The sequence below is a fragment of the Strix uralensis genome, chromosome Z (assembly GCF_047716275.1).
Source record: "Strix uralensis isolate ZFMK-TIS-50842 chromosome Z, bStrUra1, whole genome shotgun sequence".
Lineage (NCBI taxonomy): Eukaryota > Metazoa > Chordata > Aves > Strigiformes > Strigidae > Strix > Strix uralensis.
Window position 1 is genome coordinate 72,605,348 of NC_134012.1, and position 23,487 is coordinate 72,628,834.

At 39.8% G+C, this 23,487-nt stretch overlaps 1 protein-coding gene across 1 annotated transcript in view; it reads left to right on the forward strand.

Annotated features, from left to right (window-relative positions):
- Positions 1-23,487, forward strand: part of SHC3 (SHC adaptor protein 3) — a 103,072-nt gene that overhangs the window by 76,072 nt on the left and 3,513 nt on the right. Inside the window, exons 5-13 of the mRNA XM_074856509.1 lie at positions 1,766-1,829; positions 4,419-4,538; positions 7,616-7,669; positions 11,964-12,015; positions 16,134-16,260; positions 17,381-17,534; positions 18,515-18,611; positions 19,517-19,711; positions 21,904-22,199. Of these exons, the coding sequence (XP_074712610.1) occupies positions 1,766-1,829; positions 4,419-4,538; positions 7,616-7,669; positions 11,964-12,015; positions 16,134-16,260; positions 17,381-17,534; positions 18,515-18,611; positions 19,517-19,711; positions 21,904-22,199 (1,159 nt within the window). The remainder of the gene's footprint in view (positions 1-1,765; positions 1,830-4,418; positions 4,539-7,615; positions 7,670-11,963; positions 12,016-16,133; positions 16,261-17,380; positions 17,535-18,514; positions 18,612-19,516; positions 19,712-21,903; positions 22,200-23,487) is intronic.

Consider the following 23,487-nt stretch of genomic DNA (forward strand, 5'->3'; position numbering starts at 1 on the left):
AAACACTTGTTTGGAGTCAAAGAAGTGTTGTGGTAAATGTGGGAACTGAATACAAGCGCTGAACTGTGAAATGGAGTGCTGTTGTAGCTGTGATGGTCTGAGGGCATATGCAAGGCAGGGTCTGTAGTGAGAAGCAATTTTATTAGATGAGCAGATGTAGTTGGGAAAAAAAAAAAAAAAAAAAAGACAAGTTATGGAACAAACAAGCTCTTCTCTAGACCCGAAGAAAGGATTGTGTGCCTGAAAGCTTTTTTGACTATCTCTTGCTATAAATCTCACACTTCTTCAGAATGGCAGGAGTTTAAACCTGCTGCAAGACCTATTCCACCCCCACAATCACCCACCCCCCAAAAATAATAAATTCATGTGATTCTTTTAGGTGATTCAAACTTTGGATTGGGCCCTAGGTAAAAGCATCCAAGACATAACTATATAGCGATTACTGATTACTACTGGATAAACTTGTGACATTTGCTGAGTCATTATATGTTGAATGCTTATACACATATGACATTTCTCTCCTGACTCACTTGTTGATCCTGTGCATTCGCCTAATGTGTAGTTGAAATATCATCCTGCACATGGCATAAACTTAAAATAATTAATGTTTTTATCAAGGTGATGTATCCAGGTTTTGATTAATTTTGACTGTTCTTTAGCTTGTAGTTAATTGTCTTCCATCCTGTTGGTTTTTTTTTTATAAAATACATGGGTTTTTTATGTTTTTAGGTCTAAATATAATGTGATGTTAGTCTCAATCCATATTTAAAACAGTTAAACAAGGTTTGGAGTCACCTTTACTCATCTTTGTGCAACTGTTCTGTCTTACCAATGGGATACGTCTATTACAGCTAATGGTCACAGGAAGGTCTTTCTGTGCATGGGAGAAATTCTGAATACTGACCAGACTGACTATTCAGATAATAAGTTGTTAAATACTGAAAGAATCTGTAAGATTTGTTTGTGGCAATATGATTTCAAGAGTTTTTGTAGTATACAGTTACTCTTCTGTGAGACAGTATGAATTCAAATTTTTTCAACATGCATTTCTTTCATTCAGCCTGAGTGCAATGGGAAGAAGGAAGCAATATTAGAAAACTGAAGCAAAATGTTAATGGCATTAATTTTGCTTACAATATAAAAATGGGATCACAAATAAATTATTCAGATCATACTGAACAAATATCAATTACAATTTTTTACATTGGATGTATTGTATACAACATGCATATTACCAGGAATATTTTAGGGTTCTGCTATCATCTAGAGCCAGGTGGTTTTGCTCTGATTGGAAAAGTGCATAGTATAGTAGTGAGAAAAATGATAGTTACTACCTCTTACATGACAATAAAGGTTTAAAAAAAAGGTGTAAAGCAATGTTGATTAAAGACATATTTTATGATCAGATTCCTCATGACTTAATAAGGTACAAAAATGAGTCTTGGAAGAAGGTATTTAAAAAATATACTAAATTACAGTGAGAAAAGGTCTTTTTAATAGAGCAAGAAAACATTTTTATTATTTGTAGTTCTCAAGATACTGTTCCTTACACTAACACTGACTATTTACTGTCTTCTGCTTCACACTGAGATAATCTAAATTTGAATGGCACCTGTTTTAGCCTTGAGAAGAGAGCTAACTGACCTGTAACTATCCTCACTTGTGAACAGAAATAGGTTTGAAGCTGTTCTCTCCCAGTGCATTTCAGGTATAATGAAGAAAACCACATATTCATTTGCTATAAAGTTTTTTTCTGTCTCTTCAGGGAAGCAATCAGTTGTGTTTGTGAAGCCGTGCCTGGTGCCAAAGGAGCCTTCAAGAAACGAAAGGTATTTTTCTTTTCTTGTAGTGCCGTTGACTGTATTTTTTTAGCTCAACACAGAGGAGACGAGGCACAGCAGGCAGGTGACTTTAAAGCAGCTTTGAGAATTACAGATCATTAATCATTTAAAGTATTGGCTGTTGTCACCCACTGTATGTTGCCTCTTGCCCTTTTGGTCAGCATCTGCTTTTATAGGCATCTAGGAGTATGAGTACATCTAGGAAAAAGATTGTGGCTTGCCTTTATGTTCCTACTGTAAAACCCCCCTCCTTTTTCTTTCTTTTGTAGATTGCAGGTGGAAGGCTTAAAACTAACAAAAATGGATGCCTCTTCATAAAATGCATGAGTAAATTGTAGAAATAGGTGCTGGAAGCTATTGCAGAGGCCAAAAATATACATAGTTTTGAAAGTGATTAGATCTTTTCTTGGAGCATAGCTCTACTGGTGACAATTAATGAGTCTGGGAATCACTGATTTCTGGAAATGGAGAGAACATACCAGGTGATCCTCTGTTTCCTATACTCTTTCAATAACCACCTGTGGCTGATGCTCCATGGCCAACACTGATGGCAGGTCCAGTGGGTGTTGGCCTGACACAGTTATTACCATGCTTTTATTCTTATTTGTGTGGTGGGAGTTATGATCTACAGGCAAGGAGTGGAGGAGGCCTCAGCTCAGCTTCTGCGCTGTCTGATCTTCCAGGGGCCTGCTAGTAAAGCTGGGATTTAATGCTAGCTCTAAAGGAAGGAGCATAGAAAGCAGTTCATTATAGCCCATGTGTGTGTTGTTGGGTGCAGGAGGAGAACAGGCAGGTGAAAGAAAAGGTCTGCCTGCTTCCCCCGCTGCTCCACCATCTAGGTGGAATCCCAGCAGAAAGGGACGGGATGAAATGCCACTTGTTTGCAATGGAGAATCTTCCCCTGGTAAAATAAGGCATATGTGACAACATATGTCACAGCATAGTTGGAAATTGTCTCAGAACTTAAGGTGGTGGTTTCCCCACCACCACCACCAAATTTATCTCATTGGCATTTCTAGGTTCTCTGGCTTTTGTTTTTAAACCTGAAAGTAAAGAGGAAAATATCTTTTTCCTTGGAAAGCAAAGTGATGCAAAATGTCATTGGAAAAGTAGGTTAAACAGAGTCCCAAGTGCCTAGTGAGACACCTTGCTGTATTACTGTTTTTAGAAGCAATGTTGCTTATCCATTATTGAAAAGAAATAGTGTTTGTAAAGTAAAGTTTGTAAAGTACTGGCTGAGAAGAAAATTCTCAGTAACAGAATTTCAGATAAATATTAAAGACAGACATTGTTTGCCAGCCTGTGCTTTCATCATGTTTTTGCCACTAGTGGCTTATCGATTTGGTTAAGGTGACATGTACTTCTTGAGGCCAAGTTTTCACACTTTACCCACACTGTGGGCAGGTGATCCTTAGGCATGACTTGGGGAATCATGAAGGTTTAAGGAAAGAAGAGAAGAATATCTAAAAGGGCTTGTTTTAAAGTGAAGTTAATAAAGTACTAGCTCTGTAACATGAGAAAGTTAAAATAGTGCAGCACAAACATTACATATGAACAGTGTGTAGGTAGTGGATATTTAATCAATTAAACAGAGGGAAAAGAAGGTAAAACTGAATATATGTAAGCTTTAAGGAGTGAAGAAGTACAAGTGTGTCCATCCTGCTAGGGATAAAACTTTCCAAACTTGCAGGCAGTTTAGGACAAATGCAAATACAGTGGCAGAAGAACCCTGCCTCCAGTCACAGCTTTGCTTTCATATCCTAATGACTAGCATAAATATTCACCAGTGCAAGTAGAAGGACTTGGTCTGTTATTGCTGGGCAGCCTGATTTTGTACAGGCTGTGGTTACCTGAATGAGGCTGCTCTCACGCAGCTATGTGGTTCCCTGTAGCTGTCAAAGGTGAGAAGTTTGTAAATTTTGCTTTGGCAGCATAACTTGTATTGCTACAAAATATCTAGTGAAAGGCCTACAAAAGTTATCAATATTATTACATCCCCTTTATTACATTCCAACACTTTGTACTTATTATCTGATTTAAGAGTAATCTTTAGCTGTGTGTTGTACCCCAGCATACAAAGGTTTTAGCCTACTGCTAAGAAGCCTACAAGCCCAATGACACTGTGTATCCGTTTTTGTGAGCATCCCATCAGTAACACCGGAGTCCCACTTTACATGTGGGAAGGTGGTAGAGCAGTCAGTAGATGGAGAGCAAACAACAGATTTCGGGAGTTTAAGCTGTTTTTACAGAATAAGAACATGCCATTTTAAGAAACTGATTTAAGGCATTCATCTTAGTCTGCTCACTTAGTCCCTTGGTGAAGATGAGACTGCTGTCTCACAAACCCCTTATTTTGTTAGGTCAAGAGTGGATGAATAGCTGCCTAGCTATTATTATTATTAGTAGTAGTATAAATGAGAAATTATCTCCAGAGCAAAACAGCTGTTGCAGTAAAATGATCTTTGAAAAGTCAGCAACTTTTAAGAAACCTGTAAGATTACAGCTAACCCTGCATACAATGAAGGTGATCCCAAGTAAATGGAGAACAAAAATGTGCTTTTTTACCCCCCCTCACAGCCGCCAAGCAAAGTTCTTTCTAGCATCTTGGGAAAGAGCAATCTTCAGTTTGCAGGAATGAGCATAATGCTGAATATCTCCACTACCAGCTTAAACCTAATGACTCCTGATACAAAACAGGTGAGTGTAACTGCCATATTAATTTGTGTGGCTTTTGATGAACAGTCTACTGCTCAGTTGTTTGCTGTCTGCCAAAAAACTCAGTTGCTCGAAGATATTATTCCTCAATAATGTATATAAAATGAATGAAAACAGGATATAAACTGTAGTAGGAGTCATAGTTTATTCCACTATTCAACACAGCTTTGGTGAATTATTCTTGCCATGCTTCAGGTAGCTCGGTTTTGCTCTTAAAAGACCTAGGACATGAAATGGCATTTTCTGGTAGTGGGAGTTCTTGTTGGGTTCAATTACTAACTTTCAGGGTGTTAAAAGGGATGCATTTGGAGTGACTAAAGGAGTGAATGGGCATCCTGAATTTTGTTGTAGTTCTTCCCATTTAGAGCCTTAAAGGGCAATGTAGTCCTGAGGTGCTGCTAAAAATACAGCCTCAGGGATTTTGCAGTGCAGTGAAATGCCAGTCTTTTCGAGAGACAAGGCAGCCTTTTTGAAGCAGCCCATTTCTTCTTCTTCATTGTGCTGAAGGTACAGATAGACTTTGGGGAATCACTGCAGTGGATTGTGAATGATGTATGAGATGAGAAAAATCCTTGCTCAGGATATATGTAAAGAGAAAGCAGACAGACATGCATAGTCACTGCTGTACTATTTGCTGTGAGCCACACACTGTCTTAGGTCATGCAACTTTCTGCCCAGATACAGCTAGAGAGGAAAAAAAAGTAATTCCTGCTGTCCTTAGGAGCCTCAGGATTAAATAACATGAAAGAATACGTCCATCGTCTATTAAAAAGCTTGCTGTTTATTATTATGTTTTCATTGTTTTATCTTCATTCTTGTCCTTATTTAGAAAACATCATAATCTTCTGCAGTGAGCACTGAGACTGTGGGAGCAGCATTATGGCTGGTTACAGTAGTTTGGAGCCTTATTAGGGAGGATACACAGCAGTGCCTTTCATAAGGGCAGTTGCCCCCAGTCAGAAGCATAGGAACTTAATGTTAATTAGATCTACTAAAAAAGTGCCATACCCTGCAAGTCGCCTTGTCTTCAGCTGACGTCAGGGTAGAAGTGGAGTTAAAACTGATTTATCCCAGGGAAGAATCTTTCCCCAGATGTTTTGTCTTTTCTCTGAGTTGACAAAACTGTTTATCTTTCTCTCACATCATTCTTTTTGAGATAGACTTGGTCTGGGTGGTGCAGGCCTGGGAAACATCTGGTTTCTCAGAGATCTCCAGTCTGGCTGTGGTCTCCCTTGTTTCTTGTTTGTGCCAAGCATTCAATTTGAAAATAAGCATGGCCCAGCAACTTTGCCCTTTGAGGCCCCACCCAGGAAGATGGCTGTGAACTTCTGTAATAGTCTCTTTTTGCCTGGGGAGCTGGAGGGAAAGAAAGAAGAAGGGTGTTGTTGGCCCTTGGGGTAGCAGGAAAGCAATTGCGTGTATCCCTGCACAACAGTTTTGTGAACATGTTAAGCACGGATGAGTGGAAGATGATTTTGTTTTGTTTATTTGTTCAACATGCAGATTTGGGTAGATGGAAATGTTTTTAAACTATGTGCCAACATGCATGAATCATTTCATTTTAAGCAATGCAAGGCATTGGTAATTTGCTATGCCTTGTTTCAATATTTGGGGGGGGGTGGGGAGGGGGAGAAATACACTTATCTCAAACTGAACTAAACTAGCTGTGGAATTAAAACCAAAAAAGTGTCTGACTTGAACTGATGGTTCAAGCACTTTCTAGTTTTCTTAAAATTTGGAAAAATAAGTTTTGAGGCAATCTCAAGTAATTTTGGTTTTTATGATGCTGAACTAAAAGATTGGGTTATTTGCTCAGTTCAAGACAGTGACAATATTAAATGTGTAACAAATCTTCACTAGTTCACCTTTATTGTTAGGATCATTTCATTATGAGAAAAAGAGAAAGAAATCCTCACTGATGAGGAAGACAATGATAGTTCACCACTGAACACTTAAAAATTAAGCATGAGTATTGAAAATGAAGTACTCTACATGAAAGTAGTACTACAAATAGTTGTCAACTCTCTCTGACTTAGTGAAGCATCAAGATCCAGAGACACTCATGTTAGGCGTTTTTTCCTTCCAAAGAAGACACTTGCTAGTTCAAGTCTTTAAGATGCAGGATTGGGGAAAACAGCCCAGAGAATATCTTTTTAGCCTCATTTTTTTCGAAAAGGGTTTTCTAAAGTAAAAATATGCCATACGCTCTCCGAAGTGAGCAATCAAGATCCAAATGACTATTACCACATGCTCTGAGTCACTAAATAAGGGGTCCTGTCCTATACCAGCCAAATTTCTTGGCATGGTTTCAGTGACTCAATTGATCTAGTGAAATTTTCTTTCAAATGACCTTTTCTTGCTTGATTGTTACATGATTTCTTTATTAAAAGATTTCATAAGTTAAATCTCAGAATAGCAATGGAGCAGAACTGTTCTCCTTGTGTGAGAGGTTCATGACAATTTGTCTCTTTCCAGAGAAATATCATATTAGTTCAAATTGTACATAAGCAAATTGAATTTCAAATGCCCTGGAGTATGCCTGAGATTTTGTCCACAATGCTACATTGTAGCTAGATTCAAAATTCTGTTTGCATATTGCAAACATGTTGGTGTTTGAAACATAAAATGACACAGTTGGTACTGGAAGTAATGCTAGGATTCTTGGTGTACAGACTGGCATGATTTCATTGTTTTCACCAGAGTGGCATCAGCAGAAAACCTTTTGCTCCATTCATCCCTATCTAAAATAAAGAAAGTGAGCTTTAGCAAATTAAAATTTCTCCAAATGTACTGTATGACAGATCTATATGATTTACAGGAGTTCTGAGCACATTTAGCAATTTTGCCATGTCCTGCTAGGTTTTAAAGAACACCAGAATAGATACATTCATCCTTAAGTTTGTTTATATTATCATGCTACTCTTTGCACTCCTTGTAGGTGAAATGCAAAGTTAATTTTGATCTTGGTTTTTGATTTTCACCCCTACACAAAAAGAAATCAAAAGGGTAAACTGTAAGAAAACCTACTGAATCACACTTACTCTTTCTGTTCCATGCAGATCATAGCAAATCACCATATGCAATCTATTTCCTTTGCGTCTGGAGGTGATCCGGTAAGCATTCCTTTAAAGCTTTCCCCCACGTAGATACTGCTTTATGATGACTATGTGACAAAATTTATTGCGTAGCTTACTGCAAGAAAAATATAACCACAATAGCTCCTGTTTCTGGTTTCATAAATTCTTCTTGATTGTTGCCATCAAAGTCTTTTTGAGGGAAACGACTGACAAGCAGTCATAAATCCTGCTCTTTGAATGCCTGAAACAAAAAGTATCAAAGGGCTGTGAGCATACATATAACAACTGATAAGCAGAGCTCTGTTTTTCAGAGTAATGTAGTATAGACATATGGGTTTCATGAGAACTTCTGTTCTGAGTGGTTTTTACACTTTTTACAGTAATAAACTATGTTGCAGTTATATTTATAGCAATGCATGCATTTATTTTTTTTCTTCTTGTCTTTAAGTGCGCATTGAGAAAACTGTGCTAAATACTACCTTCAGGTATATTTGCTACACTCATGCAGCTTGAAGACAGGCTTTCAGGAAAAGCCCAGATATTTCTTTCTAGTTTTGCAAAGCTTTCAGATACACCCACACATTTAGTTCATTTAGATCAAAGGGCGGTCTCCTGCTTGCTGCGCTTTTCCCTGGTTTTATAAGCAGTCCATCCAAAGGCATATTAAATGTTCTTAAAAAGTATTTGTCACCCAGGAAGCAATGGGAGAATTATAAAACAGGGACATTGTTCACCTCTTACTTGGAGGTTTGAAAGCTTTTAAATCTAGATTAATTGAACGAGTTTGCTTTTTCCTCCATCATATGATTATCTGTCATTTATCAGTCATGTACTACAGGTAAGGCAATTTCTAGCCTGCTTTGTGAGTTAATTTTCTCAGTTCAACTCTGTTAAGTTGAAGATCCTTGGCACTTTCTCTGTTCATTTCACTACCCCCAGAAAACATAAGGGCAAACTTCAGTCTCAGTATAGCTCTGCTGAGCTCAGTTCAGTTCCAGAAGGGAAAAAGACACCATATCATAATAATTTGGGGAACAAAAAATGGATCAACAGCAGCTTTGAAATACAACAGATTGCAATGGATGCTGCAAATGAACAATTCCTGAAGTGGGCAGAGGAGTGATTAGCACAGTTCCCTGCCTCCGTAAGAAGATTCTTCATTCCCCATCTGCCATCCCAAATGCTAAGTCCTAGAAACACCATTGCACACTGCCCACTGATAGAGTGATTTTACCAGGAAAGTGGAGAGGAGCAGCAGTAGAGATTGGATTTGGAGTAAACAAGCTCTTCCAAATGTTTTAGAGAGAGAAAAATCATGCTACTGAGTCAGTGAGCTACCAGAGAAATAAAATTGCATGGTGTAAAGGAGCCTACAAGACACAGCAAATTGTAAAGTTGCATTCCCAATAAGACCAGTGCATGGTGATCTCGTTCTGGGGGTGGAGAAGGTAGATATGAGTGTATAATGATGCTCTACAGGCTTGTCTCAGTGGGCTAGTATCTGGCACAACTTTAAATCAAAAGCTTGTTCATAAAGCAGGTGGTTCCTTTGTCCTGCATGCACATGGAAGAAGACAAGATGCAAGGACGTGATTTAAGTCACAGCATTATTAACCCATCTGAGGGTCATCCAGACATAACTTTCATCAGCCTTAATGATTTCCACTTGGTGCAGGACTGCCACCACCAAACCATGTTCCCCAAACACAGTTGGACTCCAGCCCATAAACTCACTTTCTCATATGAGATTTAAAATGGATGGAGAAAGGCCATGCTGAATTAGGAACCCAGATCTGTGCCCATGTTTCTTCAGGAAATACTTCTCTTACTCTGAATTTTGAAGTTTGGGTTGTTTAGAAGTGAGACTGCCCCCACTTCTCACCCCATCCACTTTTCTGCTCTGAATAGCTCCTCCATATTTGGGCCAGCAATTAGCTTTGCAACTTTCCTCCCACTCCCTAAACATTAATTCCATTTCAAAATTACCTATGTTAATTACCTAATCAAAATATATCCACTGGAGAAGTGTTCCACAGTCTTGGAGAGCAGCTTGAGTACCATATATATATATATATATTTTTGCAATATTCCCCTTTGCAGTGAGTCAGACAGTTTCTGTCTGTGTCAGTACATGGGAGCTTAAAAATCTCTCCACCAAATCCTTTTACACACCATTTTGGAATAATTTTTAGTTCACTTCCAAGACTGTTCTGGAACAGCTTTAGCTCTCTTCAGCCCTTCTTTATGATACACTAAATAATTTTTATCCATAGTAATTTCAGGTAGCTGTTACCAGGCTGCTAGACAAGACATCTGGTTTTGGAGATGCCTGCTGAAATTTTAGAGAGACGAATCTCATAAGGTCTAATAAGACAAGTCTCTCAGAGGTCCCTGAAGGCAGTAGTTTTTCAGTTTCAGCCATACCTCCAAATTTTAACACCACAATGCAATTTCTTTGAGGTGAAAATTATAGCTCATTCATACTTGTCTTCAGTACTTGAATGTCAGGAACCACTTTGCTGCATCAGCTCAGCCCTATTACAGCCTTTTGATGGGAATCTTCTAATTTAGCCACTGTGAAAAGTGCCCAGCTTAGGTCCTTAATGGTTTGTCATAGTCACCTTGAATCTGAGAGCTTTAGATGAAATAAAGAGTAGGTGGTTCCAGTCTCTCACACCCACACTAGCTGTGAGATAGATTTACTCAGGCATAAATGTATCCATTAGCTATGTCTGTACTAGGAAATAAAATGATCTGTGGCCTGTTTTCTGGCCCTGAAACTAAATAGCTCAGTGCAATTTCTATCCACATATTCACTCTCTTCTCTCCCAGTGGTCTCTTGGTTTCAATGCCCAGCACATGCTGGTCCCTCAGAGAGTTTCAGAGCATGTCATGGGAAATCAGCACAGCCAGGCAAAGGAGAGTAGCAACAATTAAACAGTATGGACAACTCTCAGGCCTTTACCTTGGCTCTGTTTTGTTTGCTACTATAGACAACGCCACTTTTCTTGTTCCTTTACTTGTTGATATGCATCATTACTTTCACTCAAGTCATTGCCCAGACACTATGTCACTGGGTGCTTAAGAAATTACTGGGCAAAATGCTAGGGCTATTCTTCTCTGCTCTGTTTTTTTTCACAGACCAACTTCATTACTGCTGTGTCTGAGTGCCTTCCAATAGTGCATTAAGTGATATGGCTACACATCTGTCACCAGAACCATGAACATGCTTCATCATTTCCCTTGCCCTCTCCTTAGGAAGGAAATTGTACAGACACACAGCACAGTGATTTGTTTTGGGTGGGTGGTGGTGGTGTGTGCTTGCACTAGAGAAAGCTAAGCTAAAGAAGTCTGTCTTTTAACCGAAGATTGACGTTTGTTGTGACATTAGGTCTTGACATAATTGTCAATGGTCTTGGATCGGTCACCTGAAAAGGCTTTGGGTAGATTTATGCAGCCAGCTGTAGTGTATCCTGTGTATACCTCAGTTAGGTTTAGCTATACTTGACTAGCCAGGCATGTCAGGAAATAACAGATCTAAGCAGGACTTTCTGATCGCATCAAGGATATATGGCATTTTCCAGATGTGCCAGCAGGCCTCATGTTTCCCAGAATCACTGGCCTTTCTGTTTCATCTGCACAGTGATAAAAGTCTCCACTGCTTGTGCACAGGAGCGTGAGAGTGGCAGGAGAGCAAACAAAAAATCCACAAAGAAGATGTCAGCCTGCTCTTGCCAGAAAATCCACCTGGTGTGTGGCAACAGGGATGGCTGGGAGAGCCTGTGGCCTCGGGGAGATCATCCTGGGATATTGCTTGTCACAGCCAAGCCATGGTGGAGTGCCTCTGTGTCATATGGCATTGTCAGTAAAGTAAACACACCTGCTTGTCACACATGAATAAAAGCCATTCTTAGTATTTCTGGGGAGCAGGGCTGTTACTCCCACTCTTTCTGCCATAGAACCAGTTGATTATTCATGTTCTGAACCAAAATCTCTGGGTAGTTTGAAGATAAGGACCTGTAATTCTATTCCATTCTAAATGAGGCATGATCCAAATCCTACTAAATTTGTTTAATTGATTTTCAAAGGTCATGGAAGAGATTTTTAAGTTCTGCTGGAATAGATCACACTCTGGAGAAAGCAAGGTGGTAGGATCAGTACCAAAACCCATAAACGTTTTATGGGGTTAAAGTAGTATACAGCTTGAGAGCAAAACATGTCATTTGAGGCTCTACCCACAGGAATATGCACGCTCTGTACTGTGATATTTTGGTATGATCAGTGCAAAGGTTTTTTTGCATTCATTGTGGATATCTTAATTTTTTGACAGGATACAACGGACTATGTTGCATATGTAGCTAAGGATCCTGTTAATCGGAGAGGTAAGTTAGAAATATCTACTTGACATCTTTTTTCCTTTGAGAACATGAATTATTCATGGTATAATTCAGTTGATTTTTTTTTTTCCTCCGGAAGACAATAAATGCAGCTCAGTAAAAAGATTGCCTTTGACAGAGTCATGGAAAGATTGTGTAGCAATAAGGAACAGCCATGCACAAGTTGGTTCTCAAACTTGGAACAGGTCTTGCCTGTAGTTCATCTCCAAATATCACTTTGATTCTCTTCAACTCTTAAATGAAATGCTTGCCTTACTTGGCTGCATGAGCTTCTAACAGCTAATTCTTACCTACACCCAATCACTATGCAAGAACTAAGCAGTCCTCTGATTAAGTCCTCCTATGAGGTGGCTGAATCTGTTAAGTCTTCTCAGTATATGCCTAATTCTTCCTGGCACAATCAGATTCTTTACCAAATAGTGAGCTTTTGAGCCAGCTTGCTGGAGGCTATAATCCTCTTTCTCAACGAAGTTTTATTCAAGGTTGTATTACTTTATGAGAGATCAGTCAGGAACAGGGAACCTCTTGTCTTCAAAGACTCAGATCCAGTTCATATTCTCAAAAATAAAAGTAAATTATAAAAAGTGTGAATTACAGTGTGAAGTAATAGGTAGAGAAAACATGCCTGCTTGTAATGCAGAAAGTGTCACTAGGTCTTAATGCTAGATACAAGGTATTGCATAATGTACCTGAGAATCTATTTATTATTCATAAATTCATAGAGGAAAAAAGACTAGCTCCAAAAAAACCTCAAGCACTTCCAACATGATTTCTGCAGAATTCAGACACTTTAACTCCAGAATTCCAACCCTGCAGACCCTGAGCTGCCACCTTACCATGGGCACAGCTAATTCAATAACTTCTGTATTTTGTCATCTCTAATGATTTTTAATACCTTAACCATGTGCAGAGATGTCCAGACTTGAGAGTGTTAGCTTATAAATAATACCTGCACTAAACATACTAATATGGGGAGTGGGAGGTAGGAAGAGAGTCCAGTTCTTTGCCATGCTTGTTATGTTCCAACACCATGTGTCCCCCATTAGAAAGGCTGTGGCATCAGACTGTAGGCTATATGGTGCAGAGCTACTCTCCACCTGCTTTAGCAGTACCCTTCTGCTAAACCAGGGAATGATCTAGTTGTTCTGAGAGATCTCAGTAGCAATGTAGTGGACCAGCATCATAGACCAGACATTTGCACTGTAGGATTTGGAGGAGTCCTGAGCTCTGTCTTCTGTTTCTGTGTGAGTGGATTTTATATAAAAAATGTTTCAGGAACAGTTGCGGTTTTTTTCCTTATATCTAAGTTGAATGTGTTTAGCTGTGTTTAGCCTTACTTCCTGTCACTGTTCCTTGTTGAACTAGTCTGTCCTAGATCGAGGAGTTATCTAAGCGCCTGGTATTGTCTTCCTGTGGTGTAATTTAGTTCAAGTCATGTCTCTTTTCTTCAGGAAAAGTTTGACAGAGTGAACTCCGTAGGTCTCCAGCTGCAGTGCACATCCTCCATCCTTCAGATAATTTCTGTTCCTCCTTCTTTCATTTTTCTGCATTGTTTTACCTTCTTTCATTTTTCTGCATTGTTTTAGAAAGGTAGATGATGCCTGTTATTATTTGGATTAATCTAGTACTGTCAGCAATCTATAACAGAGGCTGCACCTTCCTACTCTTACTTGGTTTTGTCCTCATCATTAAATGGTTTCTCATAAGTCCTTTTGGTGCAGTGAAGCACTGTTACCTCATGTGAAATTCTTCCACGCTGTGATCTTTAAGCCTTCTGTGTTACAGCTTTCCATGCGAGCTTTCCCCAGTTGTGTGTGTACACCAGGGGTTTGTACATCACTGACTTTGTATGTGACAAGTATTAAAACACATTTGTTTAAAAGGTCTAGTTTACCAAGGGATCTGGATTGCTCTTTTTCACCATCACTGGCCATTCTGTTAATCTTTGGTTTATCTGCAAATTACTTTAGAAGTGAGTTCAAACTTACTTCCGTATCTAGTGAAAATGTTACTGCTGCTGTTCTTAACACTAGCACTGATGCTGTAGTATAGCTTTCACTTGCATATTAGACTCATTTCTTCTCAAAGATGGAAAAGCTCTCTTCATGCTTTATATCCTGGATCTAGCAATCTAAAGGCTGGCTGTCTTCTGCTGTAACTTTCATGAGAAGTGAACTCTGTGTGATCCAAACGTTCTCATCCTTTTACAAGAAGCACATCTACCTGCTGAAAGTCCATCCATGTATCCAAGGAAACAGGTTATCATTATGTCACCTTCTGAAACTACTTAATGACTCATGCTTCATTTTAGCTCCAGACAGGTTTAGCGGTGAGCAATGTAGCCTCTTTAAATCCCCACTTGGTAACTAGAGTGCAAAAATTGTAGCTTTGTTTGGCCTAACTACTTTCAATCCATGTTCATGGAGAGACTTCTGCACCTTATCTGGGGGCTGTTTGTTCACTGCTGCCAGCAGTGGTGCAGAGGGGCTAAACAGCAAATATATTGTCCTAGCCAGGGATGTCTACCTCTGTCTTTGAACACATGGAGGTCCTGTTTTTGGCTGCCAAATCCACTTTCAACATGCAGCTAAGGACATTTCCCCTCACTCGGGCATTGCCTCAGCATGCTGGTTGGCACAGTAGATGCTATAAGGTGCATCACTGGATCTGTTTAGCAGGCCAGCATCTCATACCATCTCATGCTGTGCAAGGTGCTGCTGATGCTGAGGGAGAGACAGCTTGGTGTCCTGGTCACTCCATACCTGCATAACTGCAGGTTTCTTGGCCCTTTATTCTGGCCTCTTCAGAAGTCTGTCCAGTAGATCAGCCTCTGAGAAGTCATTGCTAAACCTCCTTGGTTTCCCTATATTGCTTTAACTAAAATTATGTCATACAAATGTCATGACCAACCCTTATTTGTAGGACATTGGCATCCAAAGCTCTTGATTCCACTGAGCTGGACACTGGGCATATACTAAAATGCAGTTTTTCAGTGGAAGAATTTATATTCAGGTCATTAAAGCAATCAGGGGTGATAGAAATTAATAACTTTGGAGAAGGTCCCACTGTGCTGCGGCACGACCTTGAAAAGAACCAGAGTTTCAAATCCAATCCAAGCTCTAGCCAGTAGACCATGTGCTTGTCCAGCACTGGATATGGAAAATGAACTTGCCTGGGCTTTTCTGAATATCACCGAGGTGGTGTTCATTCAGATCTTTAGCTTCTAGCTCTTAACACCTATCATTCCCGCAGTGTTTGGTGAAATCTTCATGAGTTCACCTGTTTATGTTGTCACATAAGATGACACCTCTGAGCCATTATCTGATTTAAAACAGGAATGGATTTGGCTGTTCAGACAGCTGATAAAGGTTTCTTGGTCTCCCATAGGAAGAGAGCTTGTGTTGCCAGCCCCGTCCTTACTGCATCTGTCATGGTGGGTTCATAGAAGTGGCACATGAGGGAGCACTGGAGTTAACCGGGGTCCTGGTTCTGTGCTCCTCAGTGATCCCGCAGTTTGCTGGGAGTGTCTCCATACAGACAAGCAGGAAGAGATACCAGACTCTATTACTGGAATCAGATCAGGGCCTGGGATCTAGAAAGTATCCTAGTTACTGCTCCTCCCTCAGCCTGTAATCTGGGAAATTCTGGAAACTCAAAGGAAGTGAACAGCTTGAGGACTTGGTGTGATTACACATAACTGAAGTAATGAAATGGAGGAAAGCAAAGAAAGCTTTTTTGTTGTTACCATCCACTAATACTTTCATAATTTCAATTTATATCTTAGAATTTTCATATAATCTATTCAATTTGGGTAATAACAAGTGAAATTTTATGAGATTTCCTGTATTTATGAACTTGTTAAAATTGTGGAACTGATTTGTGGTCTTGCCTATTGCAGTTACACACTAGAACAATTTTATTTAACCTTTAAAAAGACCCCATTACCTGAAATTCACTGTGCCATAATTGGGCTTTATTGAAATGTGCACACCACGAATAGGGCAACTATACCTGATGTGTAGGTGTTTTCTCATAGGTCAATGCACCCCACCATAACACGAACAATGATTTTCATGTGCATGTGTCAAATCTTTTTCATTTAGCTTGTCATATACTGGAATGCTGTGATGGCCTGGCCCAGGATGTCATCAGCACCATAGGGCAAGCGTTTGAGCTTCGATTTAAGCAATACTTAAGATGCCCCTCTAAGATACCTACGTTCCATGATAGGTGAGTATGATTGCACGAGACTGCTAAAGGATCTTCTTTAGCTTTGTATTTACTTGATAAAATGTGCTGTGGACAAAGTTGGTGAAGACAGATGGGATTTAAATACTTTAAAAAGAGATTTCTGCTGAATTAGCAAAGCAGCATTTGCCTAATGAATATGAAAGGAGCACAGTCATTTTAAAAGAATGGGCTAAATACGGATTTCACCGTGAAGTTATTGAAATGATCATGCATTTTGTCTTGTAGTTAGTAGACAGAGTTTGATGGTCAAAAATGGATATGTGTGGCATTTCCTCATTGTTACTGTCATAGCAGCTCTGTCAAGTGAGATGAAGTAAGCTAGAGTTGCTGGGCTTCCAAAATGACTAGTGATGACATCAGCCAGGTGAAGTTTTTAGGAATGTGATGTATTGTACAGAGGCTTTGGCTGCATTGTTCTCTGGAGAATACAAAATTTGTCTGCTTGTTTAAAAGGTTGGGATGTAGTATTTTGTTTTGTTTGGTGAGCTGTGTTTTTGTCATGGATTGCTATACTCTTGCTAACAATAGTATAAATCACAGTGAGGTGGCATCTTGTGTAATCTCTTATATCAGAGTAAAATGAATTTATGGTGAATATAAAATGCTACTATCCTAATTGGGAAGCATTCTTTACTCACTTCAGATTTGTGTAAATGACTGTTAAATGTAGACTGAAACCACAGATCTGATATCTTGATTTTGTGAAGTTCTTCCAGATTTATGTTGGTAATAGAGTGGCCATAATAAAAGACAAAGTTTTAATGCTTAGTCAATCAATCAGATAATAATATCACAAATGCTACTGTAAGGTTAAATAAAATAATTTGTTAATACAGTTTATAAAAGTCTTTAAAGCTAAGTAAAAACATCCTTTACTCAACATAAAGAATTTAATCCATCGCAAAGGAGGTTTAGATTAGTTTGTTTAAACAGAGAAGGTCTGCTGCATGGTCCATAATTGCTTCCTGACTTAAAATGGTAGCTGAATTGTCAAAATAATATGCAGTAGTGATCCCCTGACAGGCAGTCTTAACATGCTGCAAATATCTGTAAGGGCTTTGCAAGTGAGGGACAAAATAAAGCACTCACTTTCTTACAGAATGAAGAGTTTTGATGAGCCATGGATGGAGGAAGATAACCAGGCAACAGAACATCCCTATTATAACAACATCCCAAATAAAATGCCCCCCCCTGGTGGCTTCATTGATGCTAGGCTCAAAGCAAGACTTCCCACTGCTGCAGATACAGCTCAGGTCAGTGCAATTGCATCTCTGTCCTCCTGCTAATGGATCCAAAATTTTTTAAAAAATGTGTATTTTAACATGGATACATTGGGATCATTTATAGCTCATAGCCTTTCATGTGTGGCCAGTTTCCTTTTGAATGGACATTGAAGATCTAGGGTGCAACAAATTAGGCAGGTTCAGAACAAACAAAAGGAGGTGAGTTCCTCACAGTGTTAAAAGATTACACAGGTTCAAGGAAGAGAAATCCATGGAGGGTGACTACATTTGTAGAAACCATGTCTGCTTCAGAGAGTGTCAGTGCACACTAACTGGGAAAGATTTGATGCACAATCATTTAAACGATCTAGTACAGTCATTGCTATCTGTTCATTATGTTAATAACTCAGCAGTGTTCAGCCAGGTTCCTAGGTAGGTTTTCTACCTCATGTTGAATTGAGGTCACTCTGGATATTTCTGCCAGCATTGCTGTTGAAAGTTTGACTGCAGTATCAGCATAGCGACCTAAGAGGAGTTTACAGATCCAGCACAACCCTGCTTAAATCCAGAGACGCCTTGTCTGTTGACAACATCCTCCCTTCAGTACCTGGGTATGTCCCTTGGTACCAATGTGAGTCTTTCAGCTCATGCTTTGGAAGGTGCTGGGGGTGTCATCTGGTCTCAGGTGTGTTTCTGTAGAATGCTTTTCACAGGCACGGTTTGTCAGGGCTTGCTATGTGAAGACAAATGTATTAGAGGAGATGATGCATCATTTGGGGTTGCGGGGGCTAATAAAAGCAGGAAGCAGGGAAGTTTACATGAAGGTCACCGGTAACATCTTACTCCTACACAAACACATTTGTGAGATATATATTCTGACACTATGATGAATCGGAAATGAAGAGTGGGAGTACACAGAACACAGCCAAGGAAATTGTCAGAGCCACTCATAATATATCTGAGCATTTTAAAGGTAATTGAAAATGTCTTTGCACATGTGTCCATTCTAGTCTGCAGCAGGAGTGGGAGGAGAGCAAATCTATTACCAGAGTCGTCACTTAGGAGACAAATTCAGTGAAGACTGGCATCCTGGGCCTGTTAAGCAAGGTGAGTTTTGCTAGTTTTAGCTGTAATACTGCAGGAGGTCTTGGGTGGACAAAGCATGCGAAAGTCTGATTTCTTAAAGTCTTAAGCAATGAACTGAACTTTGTTGATAGATTCCCTTTGTCCGAACTTTAGTGTTGATATAACTGAAAGCATTTAGTAATTACCTCTGGATAAATTATTAAACGCACACCTTCATAAAATTTCACCTTTTGCAGAGCAGTTCATAGAGTTGCCCCAAATCTTCAACTCTCTAGCTTGCCATATCTGTGGTATCTGAAGACAGGCTGCATGGTCTGTTCTGAAAATCTGACCCACTAGGGTATGCAACATGGAGTTTCCAAAGGAATAGCCTAAAGTCAGAAGTTTTTTTTAGATGTGGAGCCATGCGTGTGTTTGCACATGATCTCTGCTCCATGAATAACAAATAATGCATAATGTTCTTTTTGTTGTTGTCTGAATTTTAAGCAAATCATATCAAAACATATGTGTGAAATTTCACCCCTCCAACTTTATGTGACAGCTTTACTGTGTTTCTGGGGACACTTTCTTTTCAAGTGCCAGATTACATCATCTGTTGTTAATCTGCACAGATTTAAGGATTTTATTCCATTTCCTCCTCTCATGACTCCTCAACTGAATATCATTTTTGAAACTGACAGTCTTTATTTGCAAAAGTTTTCTTTCCTGCTGAATAATAATGCCCCCCTGCAAGCCCTCATTGAAACACAGTTCTGAATCAATTCATCAATATTTTCTTCTACTAGATCCTGCAGTTACTCACCTTACATCTCCCATTCCAGGGAATTTTAAACCTGTGGTGATGGGGTATGATGTTATTTGGTCATTATAACAACACTGTTCTGTCAAATACAAAAAAAGAAGGAAAAAAGTCTTGAATTTTCTAGGATCTCTGGATATTTGTAGTATACCGGAAGGGAAATCAAAAGGAACCCCAACAGCAGAGATGCCAGCATATGTAAACACACAGAATATAAATATAGAAGCTCTACTGGCACTTCAGGCAGATGCTGAAAATACCTTCACTGGAACAGCAGATGATACCAAAGAGAACAGCCCAGGAAAGGATCTGTTTGACATGAGTGAGTTCCCTTCCTATTCACTCCCTATCTAACAAGTAACCTAATATGTTTATGCATTAGTACTGTATAAAAATAATTTTAAATTTCTCCAAATTTTAGTATTCCTGGTGGAATTATGGTGAATTTTAGAATTCATGGTGGTTTCATATTGAACCGAGTTAAAATAAGGGTACCCAGAGATATCTGAGTTAAGGTGAGTTGCAGCCTGTTATCCTTAGCGTCACAGGCAACTACGTCAGAAGGAAAATAAGTCAGGAGGCTTGTCATGCAGAAAAGCGAAGGAGTGAATGGCTGGAGAATTAGCTCCAAGCTGTCCTGTGAACATGTTACTAGAAAATCAATGCATATACAAAAAAACTTTGTGCAACAAGGAAGCTGGGAGGGAAATTAAAAGACTGAGTTGTCCGTTGCTCTGGATAGACCTACTATCCTATCTAGCTATCTGTTCCAATTTTGAAGTCAGCTTTTCCAAAATTAGAATCATAGCCATAGCCATAAAACAATGATTTAAACATTAGTCCCAATTTGATGTTGGTGCTACCAATACACATTGTTTTCAGCCTTGAAGAGATACTTAACAGGAAATATGGGGAAAGCAGGTTGCTGCACAGAAAATTTTTTTTGTTTTTGTACTCTTCCTACTTCCGATCAGTTGCTGACATGTGATATATTTAATTCACTTCACATAATTAAAAGGCAGTGAGACAAAGCAGTTACTGTCTATATGCTATTTCTAAAATAACATATCTACATTTCTGTTTTCTCAGTATACATGAAGCTATCTTCCCGGCATGTTGTTGCTGAGACTTAGCTTTATTTCCACAGTTTAGGGAGATTTTGGACTGAAAGAAAGGGGGAGGGAAGCAAGTTGAGAGAATATCTATATGTGAATATAGATCTGAAATGAGAAAAGTGTTCTGTCTGAAATCATGGATGTTAACCTTGTTTTCTGACATGCTTTACCCTTAAAACATGCACATGCTTCTATTTTATATGCATTCCTTTCCTAAAAATAGGGAAAACTGATTTCTCACCTTCCAGCCTTCATTAATCTTTATTAACCATTGGATCATTGGAGAAAAGTAGTATTAGAAAATGTGTCAACTAGCCCTAAGTTAGTGGTTTGTCAAGCTAAACGTGTGTTGGGCTTAGTGCAGACTGCAATGTAATGGGGACATATATAAGCTGGTTTTAAGAATTAGCTGAGGTATCAGTAAGCTGTGACAGCACAATATTTGCCTTGTTTTTCTGAGCTAAATTAACATCTCTGTTGCCCCATGCAAACATGGCTGTGTACTCCTGGCATCTGAGCAGTCTATTTAGAGCTGGTGTATTGCTTCACGGTACTGCTCTGCAGATGTCCTTTCGTAAGTCTAGTGGGCACAGAACAATAGCTCTTTTTAATATGCACTAGTTGGCCAGATGAAGGTCTTGCAAGAGAAAATTACTTCCAATAGGTCAGTACAGCATATAATGAAGCATGCACTGACCTATTTACTATTTCTGTAAGACTGTTGGGATCTGTAATGACACATCTTTCCATTCCACTCTACAGAAAATAACACAGAGTTCAGGATTTAGCTGAGGTTTAAAAGATATCAGCTAAGTAAATCACATTAAAGGTGTTAGCCTATGTCTATATTGCAAAGTCCTCTTCCTAGGTGGAGGCTAGGGGTAGGCTGAGTGGTAAGGGCAACTGATCCCTTCTAGACATACCCTTGGGCTGGAGACTCAGTAATGGATAATTTTTAAATTAATATGTTGTTTAAAAAGAGGCCAGATATGAGTGTAATGACATTGGGTACCCATATTATGCAATTTATTTGAAATGAAACTGTCTGACATACCTGGCAAGACAAAAGGAGAGGTCTGCCCGGTACCAGGGCATATAAATGCAACTGTTGACAATAGCCATTACTGAAATAAAATCATTACCTTTCAAAAGCTCTTGCCAAGGTTTGCTGATTTTTATCAGCATCTTTCTGTGTGTAACATGCATTTTTAACATATTAAACTCCTTGGTCTTAATATAATCAATAAATCAGTAGGCCTAGCAGTACATCTTTCCTCAGCTTTTTCATAAAGTGGCTATTACACAAAATAAATCCAGTTAAAAATGACTGGAATATCACCATTTTTTAACATGATTTACCTCTGAATGATCTTGCCCTTGTGTCCATTTCCATAACCAGAACCATTTGAGGATGCCCTCAAGAACCAAACATCTGAGGCTGCATTGAGGAAATCCACTTCTACAGGATGCATCAGTCCTCTTTTATCCAGAGCAGCTGATTGGACTATAGCTGAGGAGCTGAGTACAGAGCCATGGTATCAAGGAGAGATGAGCAGGAAAGAAGCAGAGCAGCTGTTAAAGAAATGTGGAGACTTCCTCGTGAGGAAGAGTACCACAAATCCGGGCTCCTATGTGCTGACAGGCATGCACAATGGACAAGCCAAGCATCTTCTTTTGGTGGACCCAGAAGGAACTGTAAGTGCTGACTCCTCAGTAATACAAGTATTCTGACTCTACACGTTTTCTCTAAATGTGTTTAATCTTGTTTACAGCTTATTCACAACTGATTGTAAGTACAGCCTCATATCTCTAATATGCCATCACATCTCTAATTCTCTCCCTGATGCCTAGCAGAAGACCCACTGCATGATTTCTGCACGTTGCAGGGAGCCTTAGCGACCTGATTTCCCAGCAAGGTCAAGCTTTAGCCGCTGCAGTACAGTCTTAGTCAAAAGTGCAGCTAGGCCATTTTAGCTTTCCTGCTGAGAAAGCTGGTGGCTGTGCAAGTTTGGCCAGTTTGCATGCTGGCAGTTTCCACATGACATCTCCATTAGCCAGGATACGGACCAGGCCCTCTGTGTTTTCCTCCATGTAAGCTGAGGAGAGAACTGGAATAAACCTGCTCCATCTCTTTACTGCACAGGGACTCAGCTGACAAAGGGGCCCCCCTAGCAGCAGGATGGAGAGGGCAAGGGAGCTCCAGTTTTCTGCAGCTGTCCTGTCCTGCTTCCAGGGAGGCTTAGTTTCGTCTGAGAGAATGAGAGCATTGCCACGCATTTTATTCTCGGTTCCTGGTAGCTGAGAGTGGGCAACTCCTTTTCCTCTGTAAAGGAAAACTGTAGATGATAAGCCCCAAAGTAAATGAGGAACTCCTGTAAAGGAGTTGGCCTGCTGGCATCTGTTTCAGCTGAGAAACCTGCGGCAGAATTCTGCCTGTCCTGCAGAGTATGTAACGCTGCAGTGAGGAATGCCCTGGTACTTGTAATTACATTTGCCACATGAGGCCAGTCAAAGAATGGTTTTGCACTTTTTAAGTGCCAACTGCTTAGTCCTGGGCTTGACCAGGACACCAACCTGGGGAACTGGCCCTACACCTCTTGGTGGGCAGCCTCCTTTGCTAAACTTTTGCCAGTAGTTTTGTGACTCCTACAGCAGGGCCCCCTAATTCTCCCTTCAACATAAACCCACAAATAGCTGTTACAGGCTACTGTGAGGAAAACGCTGCTGTGTGACATGACAAGTGCAGGGACGTTATGTCCCACCAGGAGCTCTGCTGCTCTGCTGACTGGCATGGAGTACTCAGGCCCTATGATGACTCCTGGGACATTTTACTCCTGCAGAGGACAGAGGCCCTCCATCTTTTCTGCACTGACTTTAAGAGCAGCACTAATTTGCTGACGTTCTTGTGTAGGGACCTGCTTGTTCTCTGAACCTGTCCCCTCCCTCAGCCTACTTGTGATGTGCCGTCATGGCCCAAATGTCT